The sequence below is a fragment of the Protopterus annectens genome, chromosome 4.part0 (genome assembly GCF_019279795.1).
Source record: "Protopterus annectens isolate FY-2018-M chromosome 4.part0, PAN1.0, whole genome shotgun sequence".
NCBI classification, from domain to species: Eukaryota; Metazoa; Chordata; order Ceratodontiformes; family Protopteridae; genus Protopterus; species Protopterus annectens.
The window spans coordinates 1499549693-1499575168 of NC_056733.1; the positions used below are offsets into that span (position 1 = coordinate 1499549693).

At 41.9% G+C, this 25476-nt stretch overlaps 1 protein-coding gene across 1 annotated transcript in view; it reads left to right on the top strand.

Annotated features, from left to right (window-relative positions):
- Nucleotides 1-25476, top strand: part of LOC122800468 (T-cell immunoglobulin and mucin domain-containing protein 4-like) — a 163743-nt gene that overhangs the window by 41962 nt on the left and 96305 nt on the right. Inside the window, exons 2-3 of the mRNA XM_044069912.1 lie at nucleotides 10322-10678; nucleotides 25139-25213. Coding sequence (XP_043925847.1) covers nucleotides 10322-10678; nucleotides 25139-25213 — 432 coding nt within the window. The remainder of the gene's footprint in view (nucleotides 1-10321; nucleotides 10679-25138; nucleotides 25214-25476) is intronic.

Sequence of the window (25476 nt, forward strand, 5' to 3'; positions counted from 1 at the left end):
ATTTCTCCTGCAGTATTTATAGGGTGCTGACATCATTATTTATATAGAAGTATGTACATCTATTACTATATGTCAGTTAGGGGGATAGCATATATATGCATTAACAGCCGCCTACTTCAGGGTCAGATATGCACATCAGCACTGCCAGGTTATGTTTTATACCATGCTTCGTGACCACAGGACCTGTAACACACAACACAACCAGTTCAGACCACCCCTCCCATATCCAGGACACACACTTTGCTTCCCTGGGAACAGTGTAGGGTACAAAGGTGTTCACATACACCATTACAGTGGTTAATGTCAGGTACAGGTATATTGTGTGGGGGAACTACTCAGGCCTCAACAACATCACCCTACAGCCACTGAAATTTGTGAATCCATGTGCTATGGCAGGACCACTCACCACAGCCACAAGGGGGAATACGTATTGGACCTGACCATCTGCAACATGGGGACTGTATGATCCACACCAGAGGTAGACCACCATTGTTAATATCTGACCATACCCAACTTTCCCTGGACATCCATATCCCATCCCCACCCCCAGGCAAGGAAGTCACTGCAAACAAAGTATTTATCAAAAGCAGACTTTGCGCTTGTGAAGACTGGGGTGGAAGACTTCAAAGGACCCATGCTGGGGGATTATACAGGCCACTCTGCATAATCCTTGACAATAGCATTCTATGAGCATCTAGAAGGTTTGCATTGATTATGCTATCCCAAATAAACCCATGACTCCTCCACAACAGGAGACCTGTCTGGTGTACACCAGACATATATAAGCTGTACAACAGAAGGAGGGAGCTAATACATTACAGAGCAATATCCCACAGAGAGAGGATGCCTCTGAACAGTATTGGCATGACACTGCAATCCCTCAAACTCATCACGTCAAAGTGTTGACAGTGACATTGTCCAGACACTGAAGATTAGGCTCCCCTCAGTCTGTAATTGATGCCAATTACTGTTATAAGTCCTTGCCAACCGTCTTCCAGCAAACACCAGCCACATGGATGTGACATTGCAAATTCAACCCCTGGGATCTCCACTGTGTCCCTGCTTGACGGAGGCACAGCACACTAGCCTTAAACGGTGCCTTCTGTGACCTACTTTACACAGGCACAGTAGCCTACTGTACTGGAGAGGCAGATGCCAAGCACACTCTGGCTAAGCTTGTATTGCCTAGGGCAAACAGCCTAGTATTGACCTCTACACCCATATGTTTAACTTTCAGATGCACAATATTTGTTGCTGATAAACTGTTTGCAGGTCTTTATTGCCATAGCTTTCCCTGTTTCTATGAACAACTTGTGTATCTGTGGAAGATGTTTGAATATGAGAGGGATCCACTATTTAACTTATGTCTCTGTAGTCATTTAACTGTGTGCACTGGGCAGATTGCTGTATTGTGGTTGGTTCCTGGATTAACACATACAAATACCAGATATGTGTGGCCAACTGCTAAACTGAGATATGGCCCAAGTGTGTGAGCATGCCCAGTTCAGGCTTTCCATGTCTTGTTGCCTGACATATGTCTCATTTATCAAAGTGTGCGAGCATGCCCAGTGTGAGCTTTCCATATGTTGAAATCTGCAGTCAACCACATTTGTGGTTGTGTGTGAACTTCAACAATATTTCACATTTATAGTTGTGTGTTGGGAGTCATGTTGTGTACTTACTGCCCAACTGCTTTGTGTCTGAACCCAACAGGGATTATACTGTGCCTGCAGGGTTTCCATGGGATAGTTTGCATACAGTTGTCAACATCCTTTCATACTGACCAAACACTGTAATTTCGTATAGTGTACTGGTTCAGTACGCTCACTGTGGTGGACAGTATCCTGGGTTTCAGTCCTATCACTGCTTTAAATATTCATAGTGAGCACACCAGACTGGTTAAGGGCCAGTTGTGCATATATGACCATGTTGCATTTTGTTCGGATATGGACTACTTAAAGCAGGCTTGTCCAACATTGGTAGTATATTCCACAACTTGGGTGGGCATTGACAAACACTAGCGATGTGCCCTAGGCCATTTCTACTGCTAGTCAGAGAGTGTATTTGTCCTTCAACACACATTGTAACTGGATTTTGACATGACATATTTCAAGGTTAGTATACTGTGCCTCTATCTACCCATGACATAACAGTGATACCCAGGGTAAACCTACCATCTCCCATTCACTCATCAAGATTCCTGTTGAGGAGAGTCAATGAGGGACTCCCTGGCTAACCTGTACTGGGAGTTTACTCAAGAGTGGAGGGAGCTTCTGGGTTATGGATCAATCACTGCAGCATGTCCTATGTATGTCAGTGCTGGGGTTCAGGTCTCTCATGTGCATAGCTCACTGGCATTCAGATTGTACAAGGTGCAGCATGTTCATTGATTCCAACTTGGACATGGCTTTATACATCAGGCACAGATTGCCTCTGGGCAGGCAGTATGGCACTGTGTGGAGCTGCAGTTTGTTTCATCAGGCAACACATGGCATCTGTTTGAGCTCTTTGATCCTCCTGGTGAGGTACTTTTGGGGTCTTTCCAGTTGCTGGAGGTGTCTGCTGAGGTACATCCCACAGGGGCCATTGTACGCAATTGTGAGGCTGATGAAGGATGACTGAAGAGGCACGATGACCTCCCCTGATCTAGATGTGACTACCTTCATGATTAGGTGGGTATATTGTATGTTTCTGTAACCACTACAGCCACATGGTTGTCAAATGCAAGATATCTATCAACTTGTGTCCACAGGTATCTTATTACTTCTAAAGTACTTAATGGGTTAACACCTATGTGGTAATTGGTGGGCACTTACTGTTTATCCACAGGGGATGACTATACACTTTTCTGCAATTAGCTTGATGACATGGCTCTGGCACCAGTTGTCTGTTTCTATGTGGCCGTTTTGTAGGATGCTTGTGTCAGCTGGAGGGTCAGATATGGTGCCCAGTTTGTAGTCCTCTGCAAACTTGTTCAGACACAGTCCTTCCATGTTGGCCTGTACCTATGGGAAAAATATACCAACAAGGGAGGTCCCAGGACCGAGCCTTGTGGGATGCCAGTTGTAGCTGGTTTGTAGACTGACATGGCTGCAGCATTTCTGACCATGTCAGTTCTGTCCTTGGGCTGGTTTGCAACCCATCTACTGACATAGGGGTTTATATTTAAGCTGGTGAGCTTATCTATAATGAACACATGGGGTATTGTATGGAAGGCTTTTGCAAGGTCCAGATAGGCTGTGTGGACCACATTCCCCTCATCAATGGCCTTGATGACTGTTTCAAAGAGTCAAACATGTTTAGGGGCAGGATCTCCCCTTAAGAAAGCCACACTGGGTATGGTCCACTGTCTGTAGGTCCCCAATATCTTTATTTCTGAGGTCCATGATGATCCTTTCCACAGCTTTGCAGACCAAGCTTGTCAGGATTCTGGGGTGATAGTTTGCAGTATCCATTCAGGCACCAACTTTGTGGAGAGGGACCACTGTTGCTGTACACTGCTCTTTGGGTACATATCCTGTGGTAAGGCTGAAATTGAGCAGTAGTGTTATTTGGTGTTCCATTCTTCTTGGAGTTCATGTTGGACACAGCCCAGGACACCATCTCATACCATTGATGCTGTGTATTTTGCTTTGAAGATGCTGGCTGTTACATCACCATCTGCAATTTCAGGGGGCCTGCATTCTGCTGGGATAGATATTTGGCATTTGGGGGGGGGGGGTTTGCACTGAACCTGTCAGGTTGGATGTTAGCAATGTGTGTGGGTTTGGTGTATTGTTTGTAATATTTGGTAATTCACAGCATATCTGTGAATTCCCAACAAGGTTCCTACCATCAATTAAGAGAGCCTTGTGTTTATCCTTAGTGTCCTGTACAATTTGTATCTTCATGGGTTCATACTAGGCTATCTGCCCTAGGGCATTTATAAGCCTAGCCAGAGTGTGTGGCTTTCGCCACCCCTTGCTATGGGAATATTATGCCCATTTAGGGTTTACTTTACTGTGCCTCTGTCTAGGCGTGACATAGTGAAGACCCCCAGTGTAAATCTACAATCTCCCATCCACTTGGCAAGATTCTTGTTGAAGAGAGTCAGTGAGGGGCTCTGCCTAACATGGAGTGGGATTCTGTTCCAGAGTGTAGGGAGCCTCTGGGTTATGAATCTGTCCCTCCAGCACATCCTATTTATTTATGTGTTGAGGTTGACATCTCGCCTCATGCTCTGATGGATTTGGATTTTCTAAGGTGGAGCATGTCCATCAATTCTGTGTTGGACATGGCCTTGTACATCGGGCATACATCGCCTCTGAGTATGCAGTATGTGACTGCATACAGCTGGGGTGTTGTCAGCCAGGCAGCATATGACAAATGTTTGAGACCCTTTATCCTCTTGGTAAGGTACTTTTGAGGTCTTTCTAACTGCTGCAGGTGTCGGGTAAGGTACATCCCAAATGGGGCATTGTACTCAATTATGGGCCTGATGAGAGAAGAGTATAGGGGCACAATGACCTCTCTTGATGTAGATGTGAATCCTTTCATGATAAGGAGGCCATTATAGGTGGTCTTCCTAGCCACATTGGCAATGTGAGTGTCACATGTGGGGTTACTGTCCACTTGTGTCCCTAGGTCCCTGATTACTTCTTCCATACGTAATGGATTACCACCTATGTGGTGATTTGTGAGTACCTTGTTTGGTATTTGGAGAGACATTCATACTCTCCAGTGTCTTCAGGAAGGCTGAGTGGTGTTCCTGGGTTTGAGAGGGTGGTCTGTAGCATGCTACAAACTGTACAGCAGTTTTGCCTATGGTTAGTTGCACATGGATGGTCTCTGATGCTTTGTGCATTGTCAGTAACCTGGACATGTGGGTATCTTTGCTCAATATGGATACTCCCCTTCCTTTTGTGGTTTGGTCCAGGTTTTGTGTCCGAAAAGCATGATATGGAGTATAACCTGCTAGTGCTGGGGTGCTCTCAGGAGCCTTGATGCAGGTTTCCATCACTGCACAGACATCGATGTTCTCCATACTGGGGAGGGCCTCGGGAGCGTGCATCTTGAGGTTTAGACTTCTGGTATTGAGCAGCATTACCCTTATGTTTTTTCAACTTATGTTTTCTAGGGAGGTGGGTTTGTCTTTTCAGCCTTGCCTACAAAAGGCACTATGGAGGTGGCAAGAGCCTTAGCCAATATCCAGATGCTCAGGGGTGACAGGTGCAAGCCATCCCTGGCAAAGCAGCGTGGCTTGTCAAGCATGACATCCCAAGCAGACACACATTGGATCCCCTTGGAATGACACCAGTATTTGAGCCAATTGTTAAAGCTGATCATTCTGTGTTTGTACTGTGGCATCATTCTTGGTGGGGGTAGGATGCTACTCAGGGTCAGAGTCATACCGGCCTGGCCTACATAATCGGAGTGCTCCTCTATGTCTCTTTTCATGTAGTCCAGGGAGGTACGTCTCAGTTCATTCACACCAGCATGGACAATGACTGAGTCATATTTGTACTTGCTTTGGAGTGACCTGCATGTTTGTGTTATGTGGCGGATTGTAGCAGCCTACAGGCAGTTTACTGTACCCTTTTCCTTGTTCAGTCTGGTGAGCGGGACATCAGTGTGTCTGACTATGGAGTCACCTATTACAAGTGTATCAGGCATGTTGTTTGTCCTTACGAGCTGTGACTGTTTGGCACACCGACATTGTGTACTATGTGTTGCATGTGCTATGTTTGGGGGTAGTGGTTGCTTGGGTGTCTGCTTTGGAGGCCTCTGTTGATTTGGTGGTTTTTAATTAGAGCCTCTGGGAATGTTTTTGTGTGTTTATGTCTTTGGTTTGCAGTTGTGATAGGTCTATGTGAGACTGGGTTTGTGGTGTGTGTGGTTACCTTCTCCTCCTGACAAGTTTAGACAGTACTGAGTTGAGAGAGCTCAGCCTCCAGTTTGGAGAAATGGTTGCATCTCTCACATATATTTGTATTTCTTGGGGGGAGGAGGGGGTTGTCTGTGTACATGGGGCAGGTGTAACATTGCCCAAGATTCACAGATTCAACTTGTTGTAGCTGGCCTTAGTGGATTTTATGAGTGGCTATATTTTATTGCCATAATACTGATCAGAGATTACTTCCCTTTTTGGGTTTGCTCTATCATGTAGTAGCTTCCTCATTCTCTTGCATGGTTTGGTAATGGCTGGGGTCCACTATGGCAGATGCCTGCGTGTATGGTATTGGGCCTTGGTTTTATTTGGGATTGCATAATCCATGCATTCCTGACAGTGTTCATAGAATGCATTTATAAAGGGTTCTGAGGTGTGGCCCATATTTTCCACAGGCACGGGGCCTTTAATGGATTCCACATCAGTTTGGAGGAGTGCAACATTTCCTTTACACATGTTTTTCACTGTGGTTTTCTGGCCAGGGATTGTGGTCAGGATGTGAATATCCAGTGTGATTATTCTATGGTCTGATCTTACCAGTGAGGGATACACTTCTCATCTGGCCATAGAGTACCCATGTTGCTGATTATCACATCCAGTATGCTTACCCCTCTTGTGGGAGTGGTACGTTGTTCCTGAGCATTTTGGTTTATGGATTCTACGAACCTTTGGCCTAGGGTGTTGGAGCTGGTATAATGCTCCCAGTCTATGTTTGAGTATTTTCAGTCACCCAATATAATGTTGTTTGGAGAGCTTTATATTTCCATGTGTTCCAACGTAGGCCAAGTGCAGTTCCTGGCATTAGGAGGATAGTCTGTAGCAGGCTACAAACTGGCAGGCAGTCTTAGCCACTGTTACTTGACCATGGATAGTCCATGCTGCTTCTTGTTGTGGTACCAACATGGGGGTGTGGTTATCCTTGACATTTATTGCTAGTCACCCTCCTTTTGTAGTTTGTTCCATGTTTTGGGGCTGTAAAGCATGGTATGAGGTGTAACCTGGTAGTGTTAGGGTGCTCTTGTGAGCCTTAACCCAGTTTTCTGTTACAGGATAGATATCAACATTCTCCATGCTGAGGGGAGTGTAGACTGCCTGCATCTTGCAGTTTAGACATCTGGCATTGGGTAGCATTACATCTGGGTTCTTATCCCTTGTGATACCTATGGAGGTGGGTTTGTGTTTTGAGCCTTACCTATTCAAGGCACAGTGGGGGTGACAACAGCCTTTGCCAGTATCCTAAAGGCCAGGACTGATAGGTGCATGCCATCCCTAGTAGGTGGAGCATCGTGTCTTGCTCAGCATGTCATCCCAGGCTGGCATACACTGGATTCTCTTTGACTGACAGCAATACTTAAGCCAATTATTGTAATTGATCATCTCATCTTCATATTGTGGCATCATGCTTGGTGAGGGTAGGATGTTAGTCAGGGTCATCAAGTTTGCATATACTACATGGTGTTACATTGCTTAACACATGGCAATCATGCCTCAGGTGGTGCTGCAGGGCTGTCTATGTTGGATGCACATACTACACTCCCTGTACATGTTTGATAGCAGGTTGTGACAACTTAGGCATCCGTTTTACTATATGTGTGAGTCAGAGAGAGGTATAATTTCCTGGGTTCCTACTGAGCCAGTGTATGTGCTATGCGTTGCCACTTCTTAGGCCAACACATACCTTGGTTTCCACTGGGATGGGTTCCCCTCTGTTGGTTCTGTGTGTGAGGCGTGGCCTGCACAGCTCAACAATTTGCTGCAAGAGGTCTCTGTCCACTCTATAGCACTCCACTAGCTCCAGCTCATGTAACCTCTGGTAGGTGACCCTGGGCCTGTACACTCTTCTCCGTCTCCTCACTGTGTGTTCTCCAGCAGCATTTGCATAGTCACCACCCTCAGCATGTTGCATGTGTCTCCTTATAACAGCTATGGCAGCCCCTAGCATTTTTGGTCTGAGTGAAGCTTTTTCAGTTTTCACTTCTAATAGCTTACTCCTCTGTTGCAGTGTCTCTTGAGAGAAACATTCTGCACTGTTGTTTGCAGAGTTTTAAGTGCTGGGCTACTGTTCTGCCTGTGTAATTGCCTTCTTCTGATTGTTTTCACCTGCTAGCTCTGCCAGTAATCCCTGCTAGCTTCCTACTATTTCCCATGCTTCCTTTTTCCCTTCTGTTTCCTCAGGGGGGGAGCAACGCGCATACCAGTGAAAACACGCTCACAGGGGCTAACACGCATGCACACATGCTTAGATGGATGAGAATCTGCTTATTTGGGTTAAAATGCGCACACACCAGCACAAACAAGCTTACAGGTGTTTACACAGGCTCCTACATCTGTATTCTGCCTCAAACGCACGCACTCACACTTACACGTGCGCACTCTAGCTTACTCGTGCCTACCAGCGCGCACATGCGCGTATGCACGCCCTGCAAGAAACTTTGGTGTTATCCATAGTATACACCTTCCATTTCTTGGCTTTCCCATGCCTACTTGTTGACACTCCTCTTTCCATGATGTGTGACTGACAGCTTTCACATGCCACTGTGCTCCAATGAGCTGCATTCCTTTCATACATTCCCCCCTGTGATGTCACCTATTTCCTACTCTGTTACTCCCCCTTATCTTACTCCTACACTGTATGGAATGTGCTCATTTCCTATGTAACAGTGCGGTTCACTATCCTACCACTCATTTACATAGGATTGCCTACTAATGCTTAGTTACATGTCTTACACTCCACTTCCCCCCTTAGCAACCCCTACTCGGTGGCCATGTTGCTTTAGCCTGCTTTTCCCTTCCATTGTAAACTCATGCTTTGCATAAACCCACATTTGTGGGTTTAATATTTTTATTTTTCTGTTTTTTTATAGCGCAGCCCATTTGCGCGGGGCTGATCTACGTTTAAACATCGGCGATCGCTGAAAAAAAATATTATTTTTATTTTATGTTTGCATCAGGGTACGTTGCCAGTGGCCACATATTTAGCCATTGGCATGTTGCCTGGGACATTTGCAAACTTTATTTGGAGCTGACAAGGCTCCATTGTGTTATTTACAGAATGGTACTCAGTTATCAACTGAGTACATTTCTGCAGATAACACGGCTCTTACACGGGCATGTTTCTGCTTCCTGGATCTCAAAATTACCTCATTTGCATGCCTTTCGCTGCAAGTGAGGTAATTAGCATATCCACGCCCTGCCCGTGTAAGAGTCATTTTAGGTGCTCTCTTACAAGCACATTCAGGCTGTTCCTGGATCACGATGGCTGCATGGAGTCTTACACTACTCCTAGACTCCGTGCAAGCCATCGTGAATCCTGCCCAGTGTGTGACCGAAGAATTTAAAAAAAGCTGAAATTTAAGGTTATGTGACCATGACTTTTGTGTGATACAGAAACCTGTGCAGTTAAAACAGAGCAGCTAAAGAAGCTTATTGCAAGGGAGTGCTTAGGCTAGGTAGCAGTACTCGCACTGCTTTGATAAATGATGAAATGAGGACATCAAATCTGAAACAAATGTAGCCCCAATTGCAGAGAAGGTAAAGAAAATACAGATAACAGTGGTTCAGTCATGTACACATACAAAGAAGTTATTTAGAATGTTCATCTTGTGTCCATTTTTAAAAAATGACTTTGACTAAGCTTAAATATATCCAACTGCCAGTTTTACAGAATGTTATCTCTTCTGGTTTTCAAGCCTCCAAAGCTTTTGGGACTTTTCATGCAATCAAGACACACACACACACACACACACACACACACACACACACACACACACACACACACACACACACACAGACACACACACAAACACAAACAGTGGATTACCATAACGTCGACTTGCAGATCAGCAAGACGAAAGCCACTAAACGTTTTGTTACTGAACATTCATATCATTGTAGGTTTTCACTTTGAAAGGAGGCAGTTGGCCAAGATAATGAATTTTGCCCTTTTCTCCACTGTTCTGCAATCTCAGAGTTGGTATATTTAGTTAGGGGGTTAGCCCCCCCACTTGGGTGTGTTTTATTTGCTTCAGTTTGTTTTTTATTTCCTGTTGGTCAACTGTTTATTACTTGGTGAAAACTTATGATGATATGAACATTCAGTAATATAAAGTTTCGTGGTGTTCGTCTCGCTGTTCTGCAACTCGACGTTATGGTAATTCGCTGTTTTAAAGTAAATATATATATATATATATATATATATATATATATATATATATACCTTTATATAAATTTTCTCTTAAAGCACAGCCTTTGTTTCAGAAAACTTTGTATTTTAGGTCTGACAACCATGCATATATTTTGTTACCTTATAACATCTGTAAGATATTGAAAGTTATTGAGATTCTCTGATCTAGTGTAAGTTTCATGTATATAATTTGTGCATATCTTTATGTTTAGCTGTTCATGCCTCGAATGTATCTGGAACAGAAGTAAAGGGAATGCTTGGAAGTTCTGTCCATTTACCCTGCATATATAATCCTAGTATGCATGGGACCCTGTACATGTGCTGGCAAAAAAGACCATGTCATAAATTCAGTAGTGGGTGCTCCCCAAAACTTATCAAGACTGATGGACAGAGAGTGATAGAAAGAAATTCAAAGAGATACAAATTAAACAGTAATCTACAGTGGGGTGATGTATCACTGACAATTGAGGGACTGACTGCAGCAGACAGCGGGGAGTACTGCTGTCGTGTGGAGATGCCTGGAACATTTAATGACAAATTTACTACTGTCACTCTAAAAATTTTGAAAGGTAAGTGTTACTGTGTGTTTTTTAATGGAATATGTTTAAAGCCATCTAATTCTATATAAAAATTAATTTCTATGTGTAAAGAAACCATGTCTGATTGGACGGACACTATTTTTTTCAGTTTTTAGGTAAATGTGTCAATATTCTACACGTATCCTTATTTTTTACTTAAACTGGTCTCAGTAGCAGATCACATAGAGGTTTTTATTTAAATTTAATTAATTTAAAATTTGCTTAAATATTTTAAGATATAGTGACACGTGTGGTAATACCTCTTTGTACTTCACTGCTTTTTGTCCATGGTTTAGTCAGAAAAATGATCTATTTGCATTTTTTTAGTTTGTTTTTGGATGTTAGTCTTTGCAGTTGTGTGAAGATTGCATAATACTGTAAGATGTTAATATTGTTTATACATTGTACTACACTTCTATTTCCAGAAGTAGAATTACATGTAAAAGGCAGCATTTTTCTATCTTGAACCTAGTTTGAGGCCTCAGTGTAGCAGCTTCTTTCACAGTTATGGCAAGACTATGATCTACTGTCTGATTTCAACCTCAGTTAGTCATTTATTGCAGTGTTACTGCACACCAGCCACTGTCCCATTGGGGAGGTGGCGCATGAGCATACCTGGTGGGACCCGAAAGATGGTGAAACTATGCCTGGGCGGCAAAGCCAGAAGAAAATGCAAATCAGTTGTCTGACTTGGATATATGGGCAAAAGACTAATTGAACCATCTAGTAGCTGGCTCCCTCAGACGTTTCCCTCAGGATAGATGGCGTTCGGCGGACGCAGTTTTATCTGGTAAAGCGAATGATTAGAGGTCTTGGGACCAAAATGATCTTAACCTATTCTCAAACTTTAAATGGGTAAGAAGCCCAACTTCCTGGCTTGGTGCCAGGTGTGGAATGCAAGTACCTAGTGGGCCATTTTTGGTAAGCAGAACTGGTGCTGCGAGATAAACCAAATGCCGGGTTAAGGTGCCCAGTTTTGGTGTTCATAGGGAACGTAAACTGGGATTAGACCGTCATGAAACAGGTTAGTTTTACCCTACTGATGATATGTTTTTGGAACACTAATCCTGCCCAGTATGAGAGGAACTGCATAGTCTGGTGTCTTAGTCTCTATAGGTTTGCAGTAGTGGCAGCATTGCGAATTCTGCTCCAGGATTTGTTCTTCAGTACTTTTTATATCTGCATATACCCATTTAAAGTTGCATTGCAGTGCTTTCTGTTTACCTTGCTTCTGTTTTTTTTTCTGCCCCACCCCCAAGTGAGATATTAAGTTAAACATTTCTGAAATTCTAACAATGGAATTAGTGCTCCATTTCAATTTTTTTCTCCAACCCCCTCAAACATTCTTCTTGTTATGGTTTTAAAAGTCTGTGTCTCTGACTTCCACTCCTTATGGTAATTTGGCTTCGGAGGTCTTTCCCTCCCCTCTTTCATTGCTATTGTTTGTTGTGTAACCCATTTAACTATTTCACACCCATTGCTTTCCATATATCCATAATATGAATAAAATGCCCACCCAGTAAACCAGTACTGTACTTGAGCACACCTTTCTTTCTCCTGCTCATTTTCCCAGAACTTCTATCTGCTTGGCACCCTTAACACACTCTCAGAGGATCCTGAGTTAATCCTGCTCCATCCCTGAGAGACAAGAGATATATTTTATTGTCTGCACTTCAGTTAACTGTTTAGAGTGCTACTGCTTTATTTTTTGCTTTATTTGTTGATTTTGCCCTTAAATAATTTTAAAGGTCCCTAATACCTGAAATTATTTTGTCAAGGTAGTTTAAGTTGTTTTTTGTGACATTACAAGCAGTCTTTCTTGGTGTTATTACATCAAGAGGTTAGCACTGTCCTGTATAAACACAAATGCCCAGGAAGTAAATTTTATTTATAAAACATCCCTTAGAACTGAAACCTGTAACTTAGTGTGGATAAAACAAAACCATTGCACATAGACTTGCTCAGAGCTTCTAATTTGCACATTAAACAGCCATCTGTATAACTCAGTCCATGGCCTACAGCAGCCCACCCAAATGCAGGTCCAGTCAACATGGATATGCAGTTTTTAAATGTTTCCATAGCCAGCTTAGTAGATATGGGCATCTTGAGACAATGCTTCATGTTCACAGACAACTATTTAATCTTTAAAAAAACAAACACCATATGCAAAAGATGCACATACACAATTTCAATGAAGGCAAAAATCTTGCATACAGACAAGGTTGTCAAGAACACACATACAACATCCACCACACATAACGTCTACCACACACATAGATTGGCTTATACTGAGGGACTAAAAAGCAAACCATCCTAAACCTCAAAGACCTCCTAAGCCTAGACATGGAAATGCCTATTCTTGTCAATCTCTAAAACACTCACTAAATGCATCACCAAACACCACACACACCTGCAGCTAGCAGAGCCCAAGAACAAAGCCTATAAGGCAAGCAAACACATTATCCAGGACTCTTGTCAAAGGGGACTCTATTGTATGACTCACAGATGCCCCACTTGCCAGACTGCCAAGGAAAAGGCATGCCTACTAAACATGGTGGACTTCTTTGAAAAGGCCACAGAGACAACGGTTGAGTGGAAAATCATGCATATCGCCTACCTGGACCTGGCTAAGTTATTCGATAGAATACTTCACTCAGGTATAGTTGACAAACACACCAAATTGGACATAAACCCCTACATAACCTGATGGATAGCCAGCTGTTTCACAAACAAGACCCAGGAAATCAGGATTGGTGATATCTCCTTCACTAAGAGACCTGTCACTAGCGGGGTTCCTTAGCACTCCATGCTGGAACCATTCCTATTTGCATCTACTTCTTGGATATAAAGGCTAATGGCAAGAGCCTTTGGCTGACCAAGATGGCAGATGACTACAAATTGGGAGCTATCAAAGATTTCCCCTATGACACAAATATTTTACAAGAGGGTCTAACACAGACAAATGACTGGTGCCAAAGTCATGGACTAAAACTCAATTCCAAGGAATGCATTATAAGTCCCTTTTGGGAATACTGCCACCCAGGCTAATTACTCCATTGATAAGACACCCTTAAGAGTTGACCTGGTTGTCAGGGATCTGAGAACATATATAGACAGCAATCTGGTCTTTGACCAACATGTGGTCAAGGTAGTAAGAAACTTATTCTGTATTGCTCATCTTATAAGTAAGGTCACAGTGTCAAGGTTCAAGGGAGTCATAGTCCCCACTTTTATTGGCCCTTATCAGGCCCATCATTGAGCATAATGCCCCCTTTGGCATTTACCCAACCAGACATATACAGCAGTTGGAATGTCCTCAAAGGTTCCTTACCAGGAAAATCCAGGGTATAAAAACACTGTCCTATATGGATTGCCTTAAAGCCTTATCTCGATTCTCTGTCTCCTACAAGTTGCTGAAAGGCAGTCTATGCCTGGCACAGGAGTCATCCTTGGATCTAGATCTGATAGACCTTTGAACATCTACAAAATTAACAGTATCAGAACCATTAGATTTGAGAATTAATCTTTGCTTGTGACATAAATAAGACATGTCCATGCTGGTGTGAATGACCTGAGACGTACCTCCCTGGACTACATGAAAAGAGACATAGAGGAGCTCTCTTGAGCATGTAGCCCAGGCCGGTATGACCCTGACCTTGAGTAGCATCTTACCCTCACCAAGAATTATGCCACAATATGAAGACAAGATGATCAATTTCAACAACTGACATAAGTATTGGTGTCATTCAAAGGGGATCCAATGCCTGTCAGCCTGGGATGACATGCTCGACAAGCCACGATGCTTCGCTAGGGATGGCTTGCACCTGTCACCCCTGGGCTTTCGGATATTGGCAAAGGCTCTTGCCACCCTCATAGTGCCTTTTTTAGGCAAGGCTCAAAAGACAAACCCACCTCCATAGGTATCACAAGGGATAAGAAACTAAGAGTAATGCTACTCAACGCCAGAAGTCTAAACCTCAAGATGCACGCACTCAAAACTCTCCTTAGCATGGAGAACATCGATATCTGTGCAGTAACAGAAACCTGGTTCAAGGCTCCCGAGAGCACCCCAGCACTACCAGGTTATACCTCATACCATGCTTTTCGGCCCCAAAACTTGGACTGAACCACAAAAGGAGGGGGAGTATCAATATTCGTCAAAGATACCCACACCTCCAGGTTGGTGGCACAGCATGAAGCATCAGAGACTATCCATGTGCAACTAACAGTGGGTAAAACTGCCTTCCAGTTTATAGCCTGCTACAGACCACCCTCCCAAACCCAGAAACCCCACTCAGCCTTCCTGAGAATACTGGAAAATATGAAGGTCTCTCCAAACACCATTATATTGGGCGACTTCAACTACCCAAACATAGACTGGGAGCATTACTCTAGCTTCAACACCCTAGCCCAAAGGTTCCTAGAATTTATAAACTCAAATGCTATGGAACAACTTGTTACCACTCCCACAAGAGGGGAAAACATACTGGACCTGATCATCATCAACATGGGGGCTCTAGAAGTGTATCCCTCACTGGTAAGATCAGACCATAAACTAATCTCACTGGATATTCACATCCCGATCCCACCCCCTGCCCAGAAAACCACAGTGAAAAACTTCTCTAAAGCAAATTTCACACTCCTCAAAACCAAGGTGGAATCCTTCAAAGCCCCCGGGCCTGTGGAAAATACGTCCCAGACCGCAGAATCCTTTATAAACGCATTCTATGAACACCTTCAGGAATGCATGGATCATGCAATCCCAAATAAAACCTAGACCCAATCCTCCAAAGGCAGGCATCCTGTCTGGTGGACCCCAGCCATAAACAAACTACATAACAGAAGGAGGAAGCTACTACATGATAGAGCAAAATCCCGAAAAGGGAAGGCATCTCTGATCAGTATTAGCAAAAAACTACGGGCACTCATAAAATCATCTAAGGCCAGCTTTGAGAGAAAAATTGCACAGGACACTAAGGATAATCACAAGGCTTTCTTTAGTTATGTTAGGAACCTGGGTGGGAATTGCCAGATATGCTCAGAATTAGTCCAAAATGACAAAAAATACACCGAACCCACAGACATTGCCAACATCCTAGCTGATAGGTTCAGAGCAAACACCCCCCCTCCCCACCAAAAGGGCAAATATCTATCCCAGCAGAGTGCTGCCCCCCTGACATCTAAGATACTCAGGTAAGAGCCGCCCTCTCCAAAGCAAAAAACACAGCATCAATGGGACCAGACGGTGTCCCAGGCTGCGTCCTACATGAACTCCAAGAAGAGCTAAACCCAAACATAAAACTACTGTTCAGTCTCAGCCTTATTACAGGATATGTACCCAAAGAGTGGTGTACAGCAACAGTGGTCCGTCTCCACAAAGGTGGTGCCTCAACGGATCCTGGAAACTATCGCCCCATAAGCCTGACTAGCTTGGTCTGCAAAGCTATGGAGAGAATCATCATGGACCTCATAAACAAAGATATTGGGGACCTACAGACACTGGATCCTACCCAGTTCGGCTTTGTTAAGGGCAGATCCTGCCTCTTAAACCTGGTCGATTTCTTTGAAACAGTCACCAAGGCCATTGACGAGGGGAAGGTGGTCCACAAAGCCTACCAGGACCTCGCAAAAGCCTTCAATACAATACCCCACTCGGGCATTATAGATAAGCTCACCAGCTTAAATATAAACCCCTATGTCACTAGATGGGTTGCAAACTGGTTCAAGGATAGAACCCACATGGTTACAATTGCTGGAGCCATGTCAGACTCCAAACCAGTTACAAGTGGTGTCCCACAAGGCTCAATCCTGGGACCTCTCTTGTTCGGTATATATTTCTCCGAGGTACAGGCCAACACGGAAGGACTGTGGCTGACCAAGTTCGCAGATGACTGCAAACTAGGCGCCATAATCAACTCTCCAGCTGACACAAGCATCCTACAAAAGGGCCTCATAGAAACAGCCAACTGGTGCCAGAGCCATGGCCTCAAGCTAAATGCCAAAAAGTGGATAGTCATCCCCTTTGGCAAAAACAAAGTGCCCACAAATTACCACATAGGTGGTAATCCATTAAGTACGGAAGAAGTAATTAGGAACCTGGGGACCCAAGTTGATAGCAATCTCTCATTTGAAAACCACGTGGCCAAAGTGGTTAGAAAAACATTTTATATAGCCCACCTAATCATGAAGGAATTCACATCTAGATCAGGGGAGGTCATTGTGCCTCTTTACTCATCCCTCATCAGGCCCATAATTGAGTACAATGCCCCTTTTGGGATGCACCTTCCCAGACACCTGCAGCAACTGGAAAGACCCCAAAAGTACCTCACCAAGAGGATCAAAGGGCTCAAACAGATGCCATATGCTGCCCGGTTAAAGAAACTCCAGCTCTACTCTGTGGCATACCGCCTGCTCAGAGGCGATCTGTGCCTGATGTATAAAGCCATGTCCAACCCGGAATTAATGGACATGCTGCACCTCAGAAAATCCAAATCCCATCGAGCTATGCGCTTGAGAGACTTGAACCTCAGCACTGAAATAAATAGGACATGCTGGAGGGACAGATTCATAACCCAGAGGCTCCCTTCACTCTGGAATAAAATCCCAGTCCAGGTTAGGCAGAGTCCCTCATTGACTCTCTTCAAGAGGAATCTTGATGAGTGGATGGGAGATCATAGGTTTACCCCGGGTATCACTTCTGTGTCACTGTTAGACAGAGGCACAGTATACTAACCTCGAAAAAGGGCATAGCAAAATTAATTTAAAATGGGTGGCGAAAGCCAAACACACTCTGGCTAGGCTTATAAAGTCCCTAGGGCAGATAGCCTAGTATGAACCTATGAAGCTATGTTGTGTATACAGTTATGTGTCTCAGAGGATCCAGTGCTCTGTAACAGGCTCCCCATCCTTGTGAAGCAGAGTCCATCTCTAACCCTATTTAAGTGTAACCTTGTTAATTGGAAATTCAACTTGGGTCTTGTCTCCATGTCTCTGATAGACACAAGCAGACAGTAACGCCCCAACTAACATACCTTCTCCTGCATAACCTCTAGACATGTCCTAACATACTCCCTCCTAATAAATGCCCATGATACATAGGGACACAGCTGGGATGGATTAAATGGAGAAGCTTATGAATGCCCTGGTGTCCATTAGCCTAGTATATAACTATGAACCTATAAGCACACACTGCTATTTTACATATTGTTATTATAATACAGTCCAAGACCTCGTGGTCATATAACTTTTAGCACCCCATCCCACAAACTACAATTTCTGGTATGCATGTCACCTTTTCTACAATACCTACCTTGATCTTCATTTTCCAGTACACATTGAGTCCCCCCTTCCCTTATCTTTCAGTTCACTGTACAACCTTTCCACTATGTAGCCTACCCCTGTAATGCAGTGGCTAATATTTACAGTAATTATATCCCCATATCCCCTGCAGTCCTGTGCCTAACATCTGAAAGGAACATTCCTCAACCCCCTTACAGTCTAATCATCACATACATTAGTAATTCTCCCTAGCCATCATTACAGTCTAGTCCCTCAAGCCTAAACAGAGTATAACGTATATACTTTCATCTCTGTGCTCTGAACCATGATCTGCGCCACATTATGTAATATCTCTCTTTTCCCTTCCACTTTTACCTACAACACACAGCACAATGCATCAGGAAAATGGCATTTCAAAGAACTAGTAAAGGAAATGACAGCTGCCTATAAAATGGATTATGTGCTTAAGTTTGTAATTAAATGGATAAAAGTAACATTCACTAGACACAAATGATAATATTTAACAGTCTAACTAGTGATGTAGTGTGACTATTCCCTATGTTTTATACAAAGATTTCAACAACTAACTTTTTTCCAATTTTAGTGGGTTATAATGCTTTACCGATCTATGTCAGATGCAGTTCAAGGATGTAAAACAATGAATGGTAACTGCTAATAAAAGCTGCAGAATCTCTGCTGTCAGTCATATATCCTGCAGGCTGTGACTAAGTCATATCTGAAATATCATGAACCTTGAAAAGGGGGAAAATTGTAGGACCTTCATGGTTTGTAACAGGAAATGAGATGGAAATGAAAATGTTGAAAGTTGCTGAACATTAAACAACATATAGGTGATTCAGGAAGAATAAATACAATTGGGCTAAGGTTAACTACATTTCAGGGTGGGATTTTTCTTAATAATCTGGTCGGTGCTATGAGGTAATTTCTTAAGTATAATTCTGTAGATCATTTTGGTTAATAACTCCATTAATAACTATTATCAGTATAACTGCATAGTGCTGAAATATAGACAGCAAATGTAATCCTATGCCTCGGCTTTTAATCCTAATATATCATGTATGACATGCATTCTTTATTAAATGGTTGTCTTCTTTCAGAAGAGCAGAGCTACAGAACACAATTTGCAAGAAGAACATAGTTCCCCAGAAGGATGATTAAGTAGAAAGAACCAGCTGCACAAAGGCAGTGACACAGTCTGCTACATAGGTCATCTGAGACCCACCCTGTGATGCTACTAAATGTGGACACTGTACTCTAGAAAACTCTTTAGCTTACAAGACCATTATGGCATATCTTTCTTCCAGAGCAAGCAGCATTTCACTGGATGCTACTATCTAGCTCACTAGACACCACACTGGCACTCTGGGTTTTAGTGGAAACTTAAAAAAGTGGAAGGGATGTAGAAAAATAGAGGTCATTCACACCATGGAATAATGTGAGGTATTCACTTGAAGCAGTGAATAAATAAATGGTTTAATCCTCCTAGCTATGTGCACCTTAGCCATCCCCTCACCATGAGCTATGTAACTTTACATATTCACAAAGACTTCTTTCTTCCATTTACAGTCTTATCAGAATGCTAATATGCTATGCAATAAGATTGTGCTACATCAGTCTTAAATTACATAGAAGCTTTTACCCCTTTGGTTAGTTGCTTGCTTTATGAATGTTTTAAGTTCATAGGTAAGCATTAAGTTAGCTGTCCTTGTGGATCATCTTAAGTCTAGACAATTTTCTTTGGTGTGAATCAAACCCTCTATTGATTGTCTGTGAGGTAAACACCTTAACCATTATGCCAACTACCAACATATAAGCCATGCTACAGTTTTCACTGTGTGATACCTTAAACCTCTTATAATAGAAGCCCATGGGATGTATGCAAATGACATGTAAAACTACAATCACTTTTCAGAGGTGACCCAAGAATAATGTCTATTTAAATCAGTTGCTCAAGGCCACTTCAACTTCAGGACAAATATTGTCCTAATAAAAAACTAATAGTGCCTGAGATCTTCCATTTCAGAGGATAGCCATTGAAATGTGTGTAATGGGAAAACAATTGGGAAAGCAGTGCTGAGCTTCTTACCAATTTCAGACTAACCATTCAGCCTGCAATTGCAACTAATTTGTCAGAAACAACTGCAAATTCCATCAGAACGGACTATGATCAAAGAATAGTGTAGCTGGAAGTTTTTCACAAGTCACATGATGAGATAAAGGGATGTGACGGGTGTACAAACACATGAAAGGATCATCACAGTGATGAATGCAGAAGTGGGTGAAGGGGAGGGATGAAGTAACTACTTCTCAACCTCTCAGTGCAAGAGATTTGGAGAAAATCAAAACTAATGGGGGGGGGCCCAAAATAGGGACACATTTTAAACATTGCTCATATAAACATAGACAGCAGCTAGAATAGCAGGGTTTGCATTATTATATATTTTCATAAGGATATGGTCTGAAATTCAAATATCTGTCACTCTTATTTAATGACTTTAGTCCTTAATAATTTGCCAGAAAATCACAAATTCTATGAGGAATTAACAAAACATACGAGGCAAAAATCTCGCTATTCTGTAAAAATCTGGACAGTTGAGAGGTATGATGAAGGAACATAAGCAGCACATTGCAGGGTCTATTTACTGCAATGATCTCTGAAAATAAATCTTCATAGAAATAGTTGTGAAATCATGGAATGACCTAATAAAACAAGTGATGGAGGGAATTTTACAAAGACTTCAACAGGGCATGGGAAAGGTGAAAAAATGAGGAAGGGAAGGTAGAGACAGGGGGGAGTAGAATGATAAATGTACTTAAAGGGCAGATTCAACAAGTTTACACCTTTTGTGTAATGCAGGTTTTCCTTTTCTTCATTTTTTTTTTAAGTGAAACTTCTTATGGAACTGTGTGAGAGCTCGGAGTATAACGGAACAGTGAAACAGAAATACATAAGTCAAACTCTGCCTTTAGCATGGAGTTTGCGTTCCTTATTTCAAACAAACACACACACACACACACACACACACACACACACACACACACACACACACACACACACACACACACACACAAAACACACACACACAGTGAAGAGTGAGAGTGTGTGAATGATCCCATACACACACGCACGCATGTGCACACACACACACACACACACACACACACACACACACACACACACACACACATGTGTGTGCACACACACACACAGACACACACACAACAGACACAACACACACACACAGTGAAGAATGAGAGTGAAAGTGTGTGAATGATCCCATACACACACGCACGCGTGTGCACACAAACACACACACACAAGTTGACAGTGAAGAGTGAGAACAATTGATCCCATACACAAAAGCTGTTTTTTTTCCAACATCAACACTTTAATAATAATAAAAAATGTGGATTATTTTAAAAGACACCATAATGGTACACAGGCACAGCTAGAAAAGTGAAGTAAGCTCATTAATTTGGTACTGGATTTTAACTTCTTTACTTTCGATAGAAAATATTACAAGCAAAAGACTGGAATAGCCTTGGGGGCAGCGATGGCTACCAGCAACATAGCCCTTGGTAAGTGGGAAGAGGATTTTGTGTTTACCAATAGAAATGTTATGCAGCACATCTTATGCTATCTTTGTTTTATTGATATTTTTATTGTATGGAAAGGTGACACTTTACAGCTAGAAGAGTTTGTCAGGTACCTGAATCCATCTATTACTATCCTGCATTTCACCTCTTCCCACAGCTCTAGCTCAACCATGTTTTTAGACATGCTAATTTTCAAAGACATTAACAACAACAGAATTTCCACTGATCTTTACTGAAAACTGATGAGAGTGAACCTTTTACTCCACAGTAAAAGTCTGCATCCCATCAAGACAAAATATAATGTGGTTAAGTTCCAGGGATATGGGTTAGCTAGAATAACCACAAAAATGAAACCTTTTCTGAGAAACCTTAACACTTTGGAAGCGATTTCTTAGCATGAGGGTACAAGAACCAAATGTTAAGAAATATTTTTGAACCAATCATCAAACTTAAAAATTCCAACGCACCCACACTAAATCGACCCATTGGAAGAATGTTTAAGAAATTTGTGGACAATAAATCAAAAGACAGCTGCATACTGACATATACTATGGCTTTTCATTGTATCAAGAATATTATCAAGGAGAACTGGGACATGATAACAGAAACCCTTATCTTGTAGACATTTTGGGTGAAGCCTCCACTTTTGTATATAGGAAGGCTGGAAATATTAGAAGCTTTGTAGATGGAAAACCTAAACCACAAAAAAGGAACATGAAAAAATGTGAAACAAACTGTTCATTTTGTGCCTACATTCAAGAGGGAGACTCTTTTTACTTCCCGTATTTAAAGAAACTTATTAAGACTAATGCAGGCAGCGACTGCAACTCTACAGAAGTTGTTTATAAGGCTAGTTGCAATGGATGTGATGCATTTTATATGGGAAATACTATTAATAAACTGAAATGAAGGATTTTGGGTCATCTATCTGAGATCTGGTCTAAATGTGAAAGCAATACCCTGGTCAGACACCTTCAAATCCACAGAAGACACTCTGGGTTTAAATTTCAAATACTTGATCATGTAGATCTCACTGAACTTGAAGGATGCATCCCAAATACTTTAGAAAAACAAGTTTGTTTGTTTCTAATAAAGAAGATTTGACTTGAACTAGTTTGTGCTTCCCTACTTTCATTAGTGGATTTATACTTTGGAAAGTGTTTAAAGAAAGTATTTCTACCACCTGTTATTAGGTGGGATATTCACAGTATGTTTTTATTAGGTGCCTGAACTCTAAGGAACTCTAGGGAATCTTAGATCTTCCACACAGAGAAGTTTCCTCATTAGTTGTTAATAATTAACAAACATTCACAAATGGCTTGCAGAGCATGTTTAAGTTATATAATCATTTTAACGGGACACTGTACTGTATTAAAGTCTGTGTGTGTATTTTTTCCTAACAGCAAAAGTGTTGCAGATGTTCAGGGGAGACACAATGCAGTTAAAAGCTTTATGAGTTTACTTGCAGGTGGAATTGTTAAAAAGTTAACAGAACATGCTTTCTATAAACATGCATTTCATGAGGAATTAGAACGATGAAACTGTTATGCCCGATTTACCAGAAAATCGAACATTTTATGAGAGACAATGGCAAAGATATGAAATAAATTTCAATATTTTTGAAATTGTCCTGTTCATCAGTATTATTCAAGATAGCACAAAAATCTACCAAAGATTGGCATTTATAGTCAAACTACTTGGAGTAGTATACTTATTGTTATATCAAAGTGATAGAAATAGTGAGAAAGAGTGCTGTGAAGATGGGTGAAGGCTGCCAGCCTAGCCAGATAGAATTTTGGAGATAATTCTGTCATCTGTAAATATTAATGTAAACCACAGGCTTGTTGTCTTAAATGGTAAAAATAGTGTTACCTGTGGAAATGGTAAATTATGTAACAACAGTGCGCTCTACTGACCAAGTAAAGCATGTTGTGACCCTTTGATGTTAAAACTCGGAGCCAGTAAGTCTAGAGTGAGGCATCCCGCCTATTGTTTTAAGGCCAGAGTTAATGGCCAGAATTTGCATGCATAAATGTCCTTTATTGCTCTGGTTTCTGCCCAGAGGTGAATAATGTAAATGTAGTTTTTGTTAGCCTGGGAACCCAGGGAAGTGTGAAGAATGATGTAATGTAAACCAGGAATGTGATTTTAAAAACAGAGAGCATTAAGCATTTTTGTCTTGACCATCCAACTCACCAGCACTGCCTTGCTCTATATGTAAGTTTATCTTAGATTTGTGTTTTCTCTTAGAAATAGCTAGAAACTAGAAAGATTAGACTAAGTGTTTTTCTGTGATGTCAGAACTGTACTACTGAATTATTTTAAGTATTTATCTGTGATCTCTGAACTCTTGACTAGCACTGCATAGTAAAAAGTATTGTCTTATGTTTTGACTATTTGTTATTAAATATTTTAAACCCTTTCAACTGTGGCTGTTTTTGTAGAGATAATTTAAGCTCTTTAGAGTACTTTCATGCCTTTGGTAAAATTGTACAAAGCCACTCCAATAGCTTCAGCCCTGGGCTATACTACCAACTGGATAATAATATTGCACAGTAGTAATTGGACACCCTTTTAAGGGCCTTTGAGTAGCTGATAAATACTAATGGGTGGTGGCAGCTGGGCCGTTTAGTCTAGAAAAAAGGGGCACAGCTGGTGAACCTGTGCCAGCCTTCCCCAGGAGTGTCTGTGTGGTTGTATAAACACTTCTCAAAGTGTGGGTGTGTGTGCGTGTGTGTGTGTGTGTGTGTGTGTGTGTGTGTGTGTGTGTGTGTGTGTGTGTGTGTGTGTGTCAGCTACTTGGGCAGGGACACAAAGCACTGGTTGGACAGAGAGGTTTTAGCTTGCCCACTAGGCTGAGATCTGGACTCTAGAGCTGGGCCAGTGGGGAGTCTTACTGGGGACCTGGAGAGCAAGGGAGTGACCAGCCCTGGACTGACTGTGATCTCTGTGTGCTCTTGAGGGAAATTGCACTTTACTGTGTGTATTTGTTATCCTTTCCCCCTATATGAGATGCCCCTCACTGGTGTTAGTGGTGTGGATTGAGGCTCCTTGATTGCTGGGCCAGGACACGGGTGTCACAAGTACAACCATTGATTTTAACTTTTTTAAAGAGATTAAGATGTTTTAAAGGTGATAGCTTTTATATATATGTACATGATCATCTCTTGCAAGCTGTTTCATTATGTGAAACACCACTGCTGCCTCTGTCATTTCATAGTATCATGTGACCCCACCACTGACAATATACTATTGCATCCTTTTAATCTATGATTTCATACAATGTGTAGTGAATGTGGGAAGTGGTCAGTGCATACATAGAAAAGCTGCAATAATTTAGTCCAGTAACTGCACATGTTATTGATTAACTAGACATTCAGCTTAAAAGGCTCATTAAGAGTATAGAGTTTAAGGATTCTTCACTGCCATCCATGTATTGTTTATTTCTGTTGTATTGATTTTATTACATTTTAGTAAACTATGCACAATTTTTACATTTACAGTGACTATTGCATCTGGTTCACAATTCAGATCATTAACCTATGTACTTTTTAGCACAGTCGGTTACTACATCTGGGAATCGGAAAAATGGTACATTTTCTACATCAGTACCTCCTGCTGAACAAAAAGGTAACAGAAACATTTCTCTGTAAATAGTAACATATCTCAGTTTGTAATATCATTATAAATGATGCAAATCTGCATTTGGTTTTACACGCTTTCAGATTGGAAATTACATGCAAAAGTGTGCATGGTGTCAGCCCTGTGTGAAAAAAAGGAAACTTCACACCGTATACTGTTTATGTAAAATTCCAAACAAATTTTAAAGCTGTTTTCATCCCTAATGATGTTCCTCAGTAGTACAGTGATGATAAAATAAATGAATAAATAAA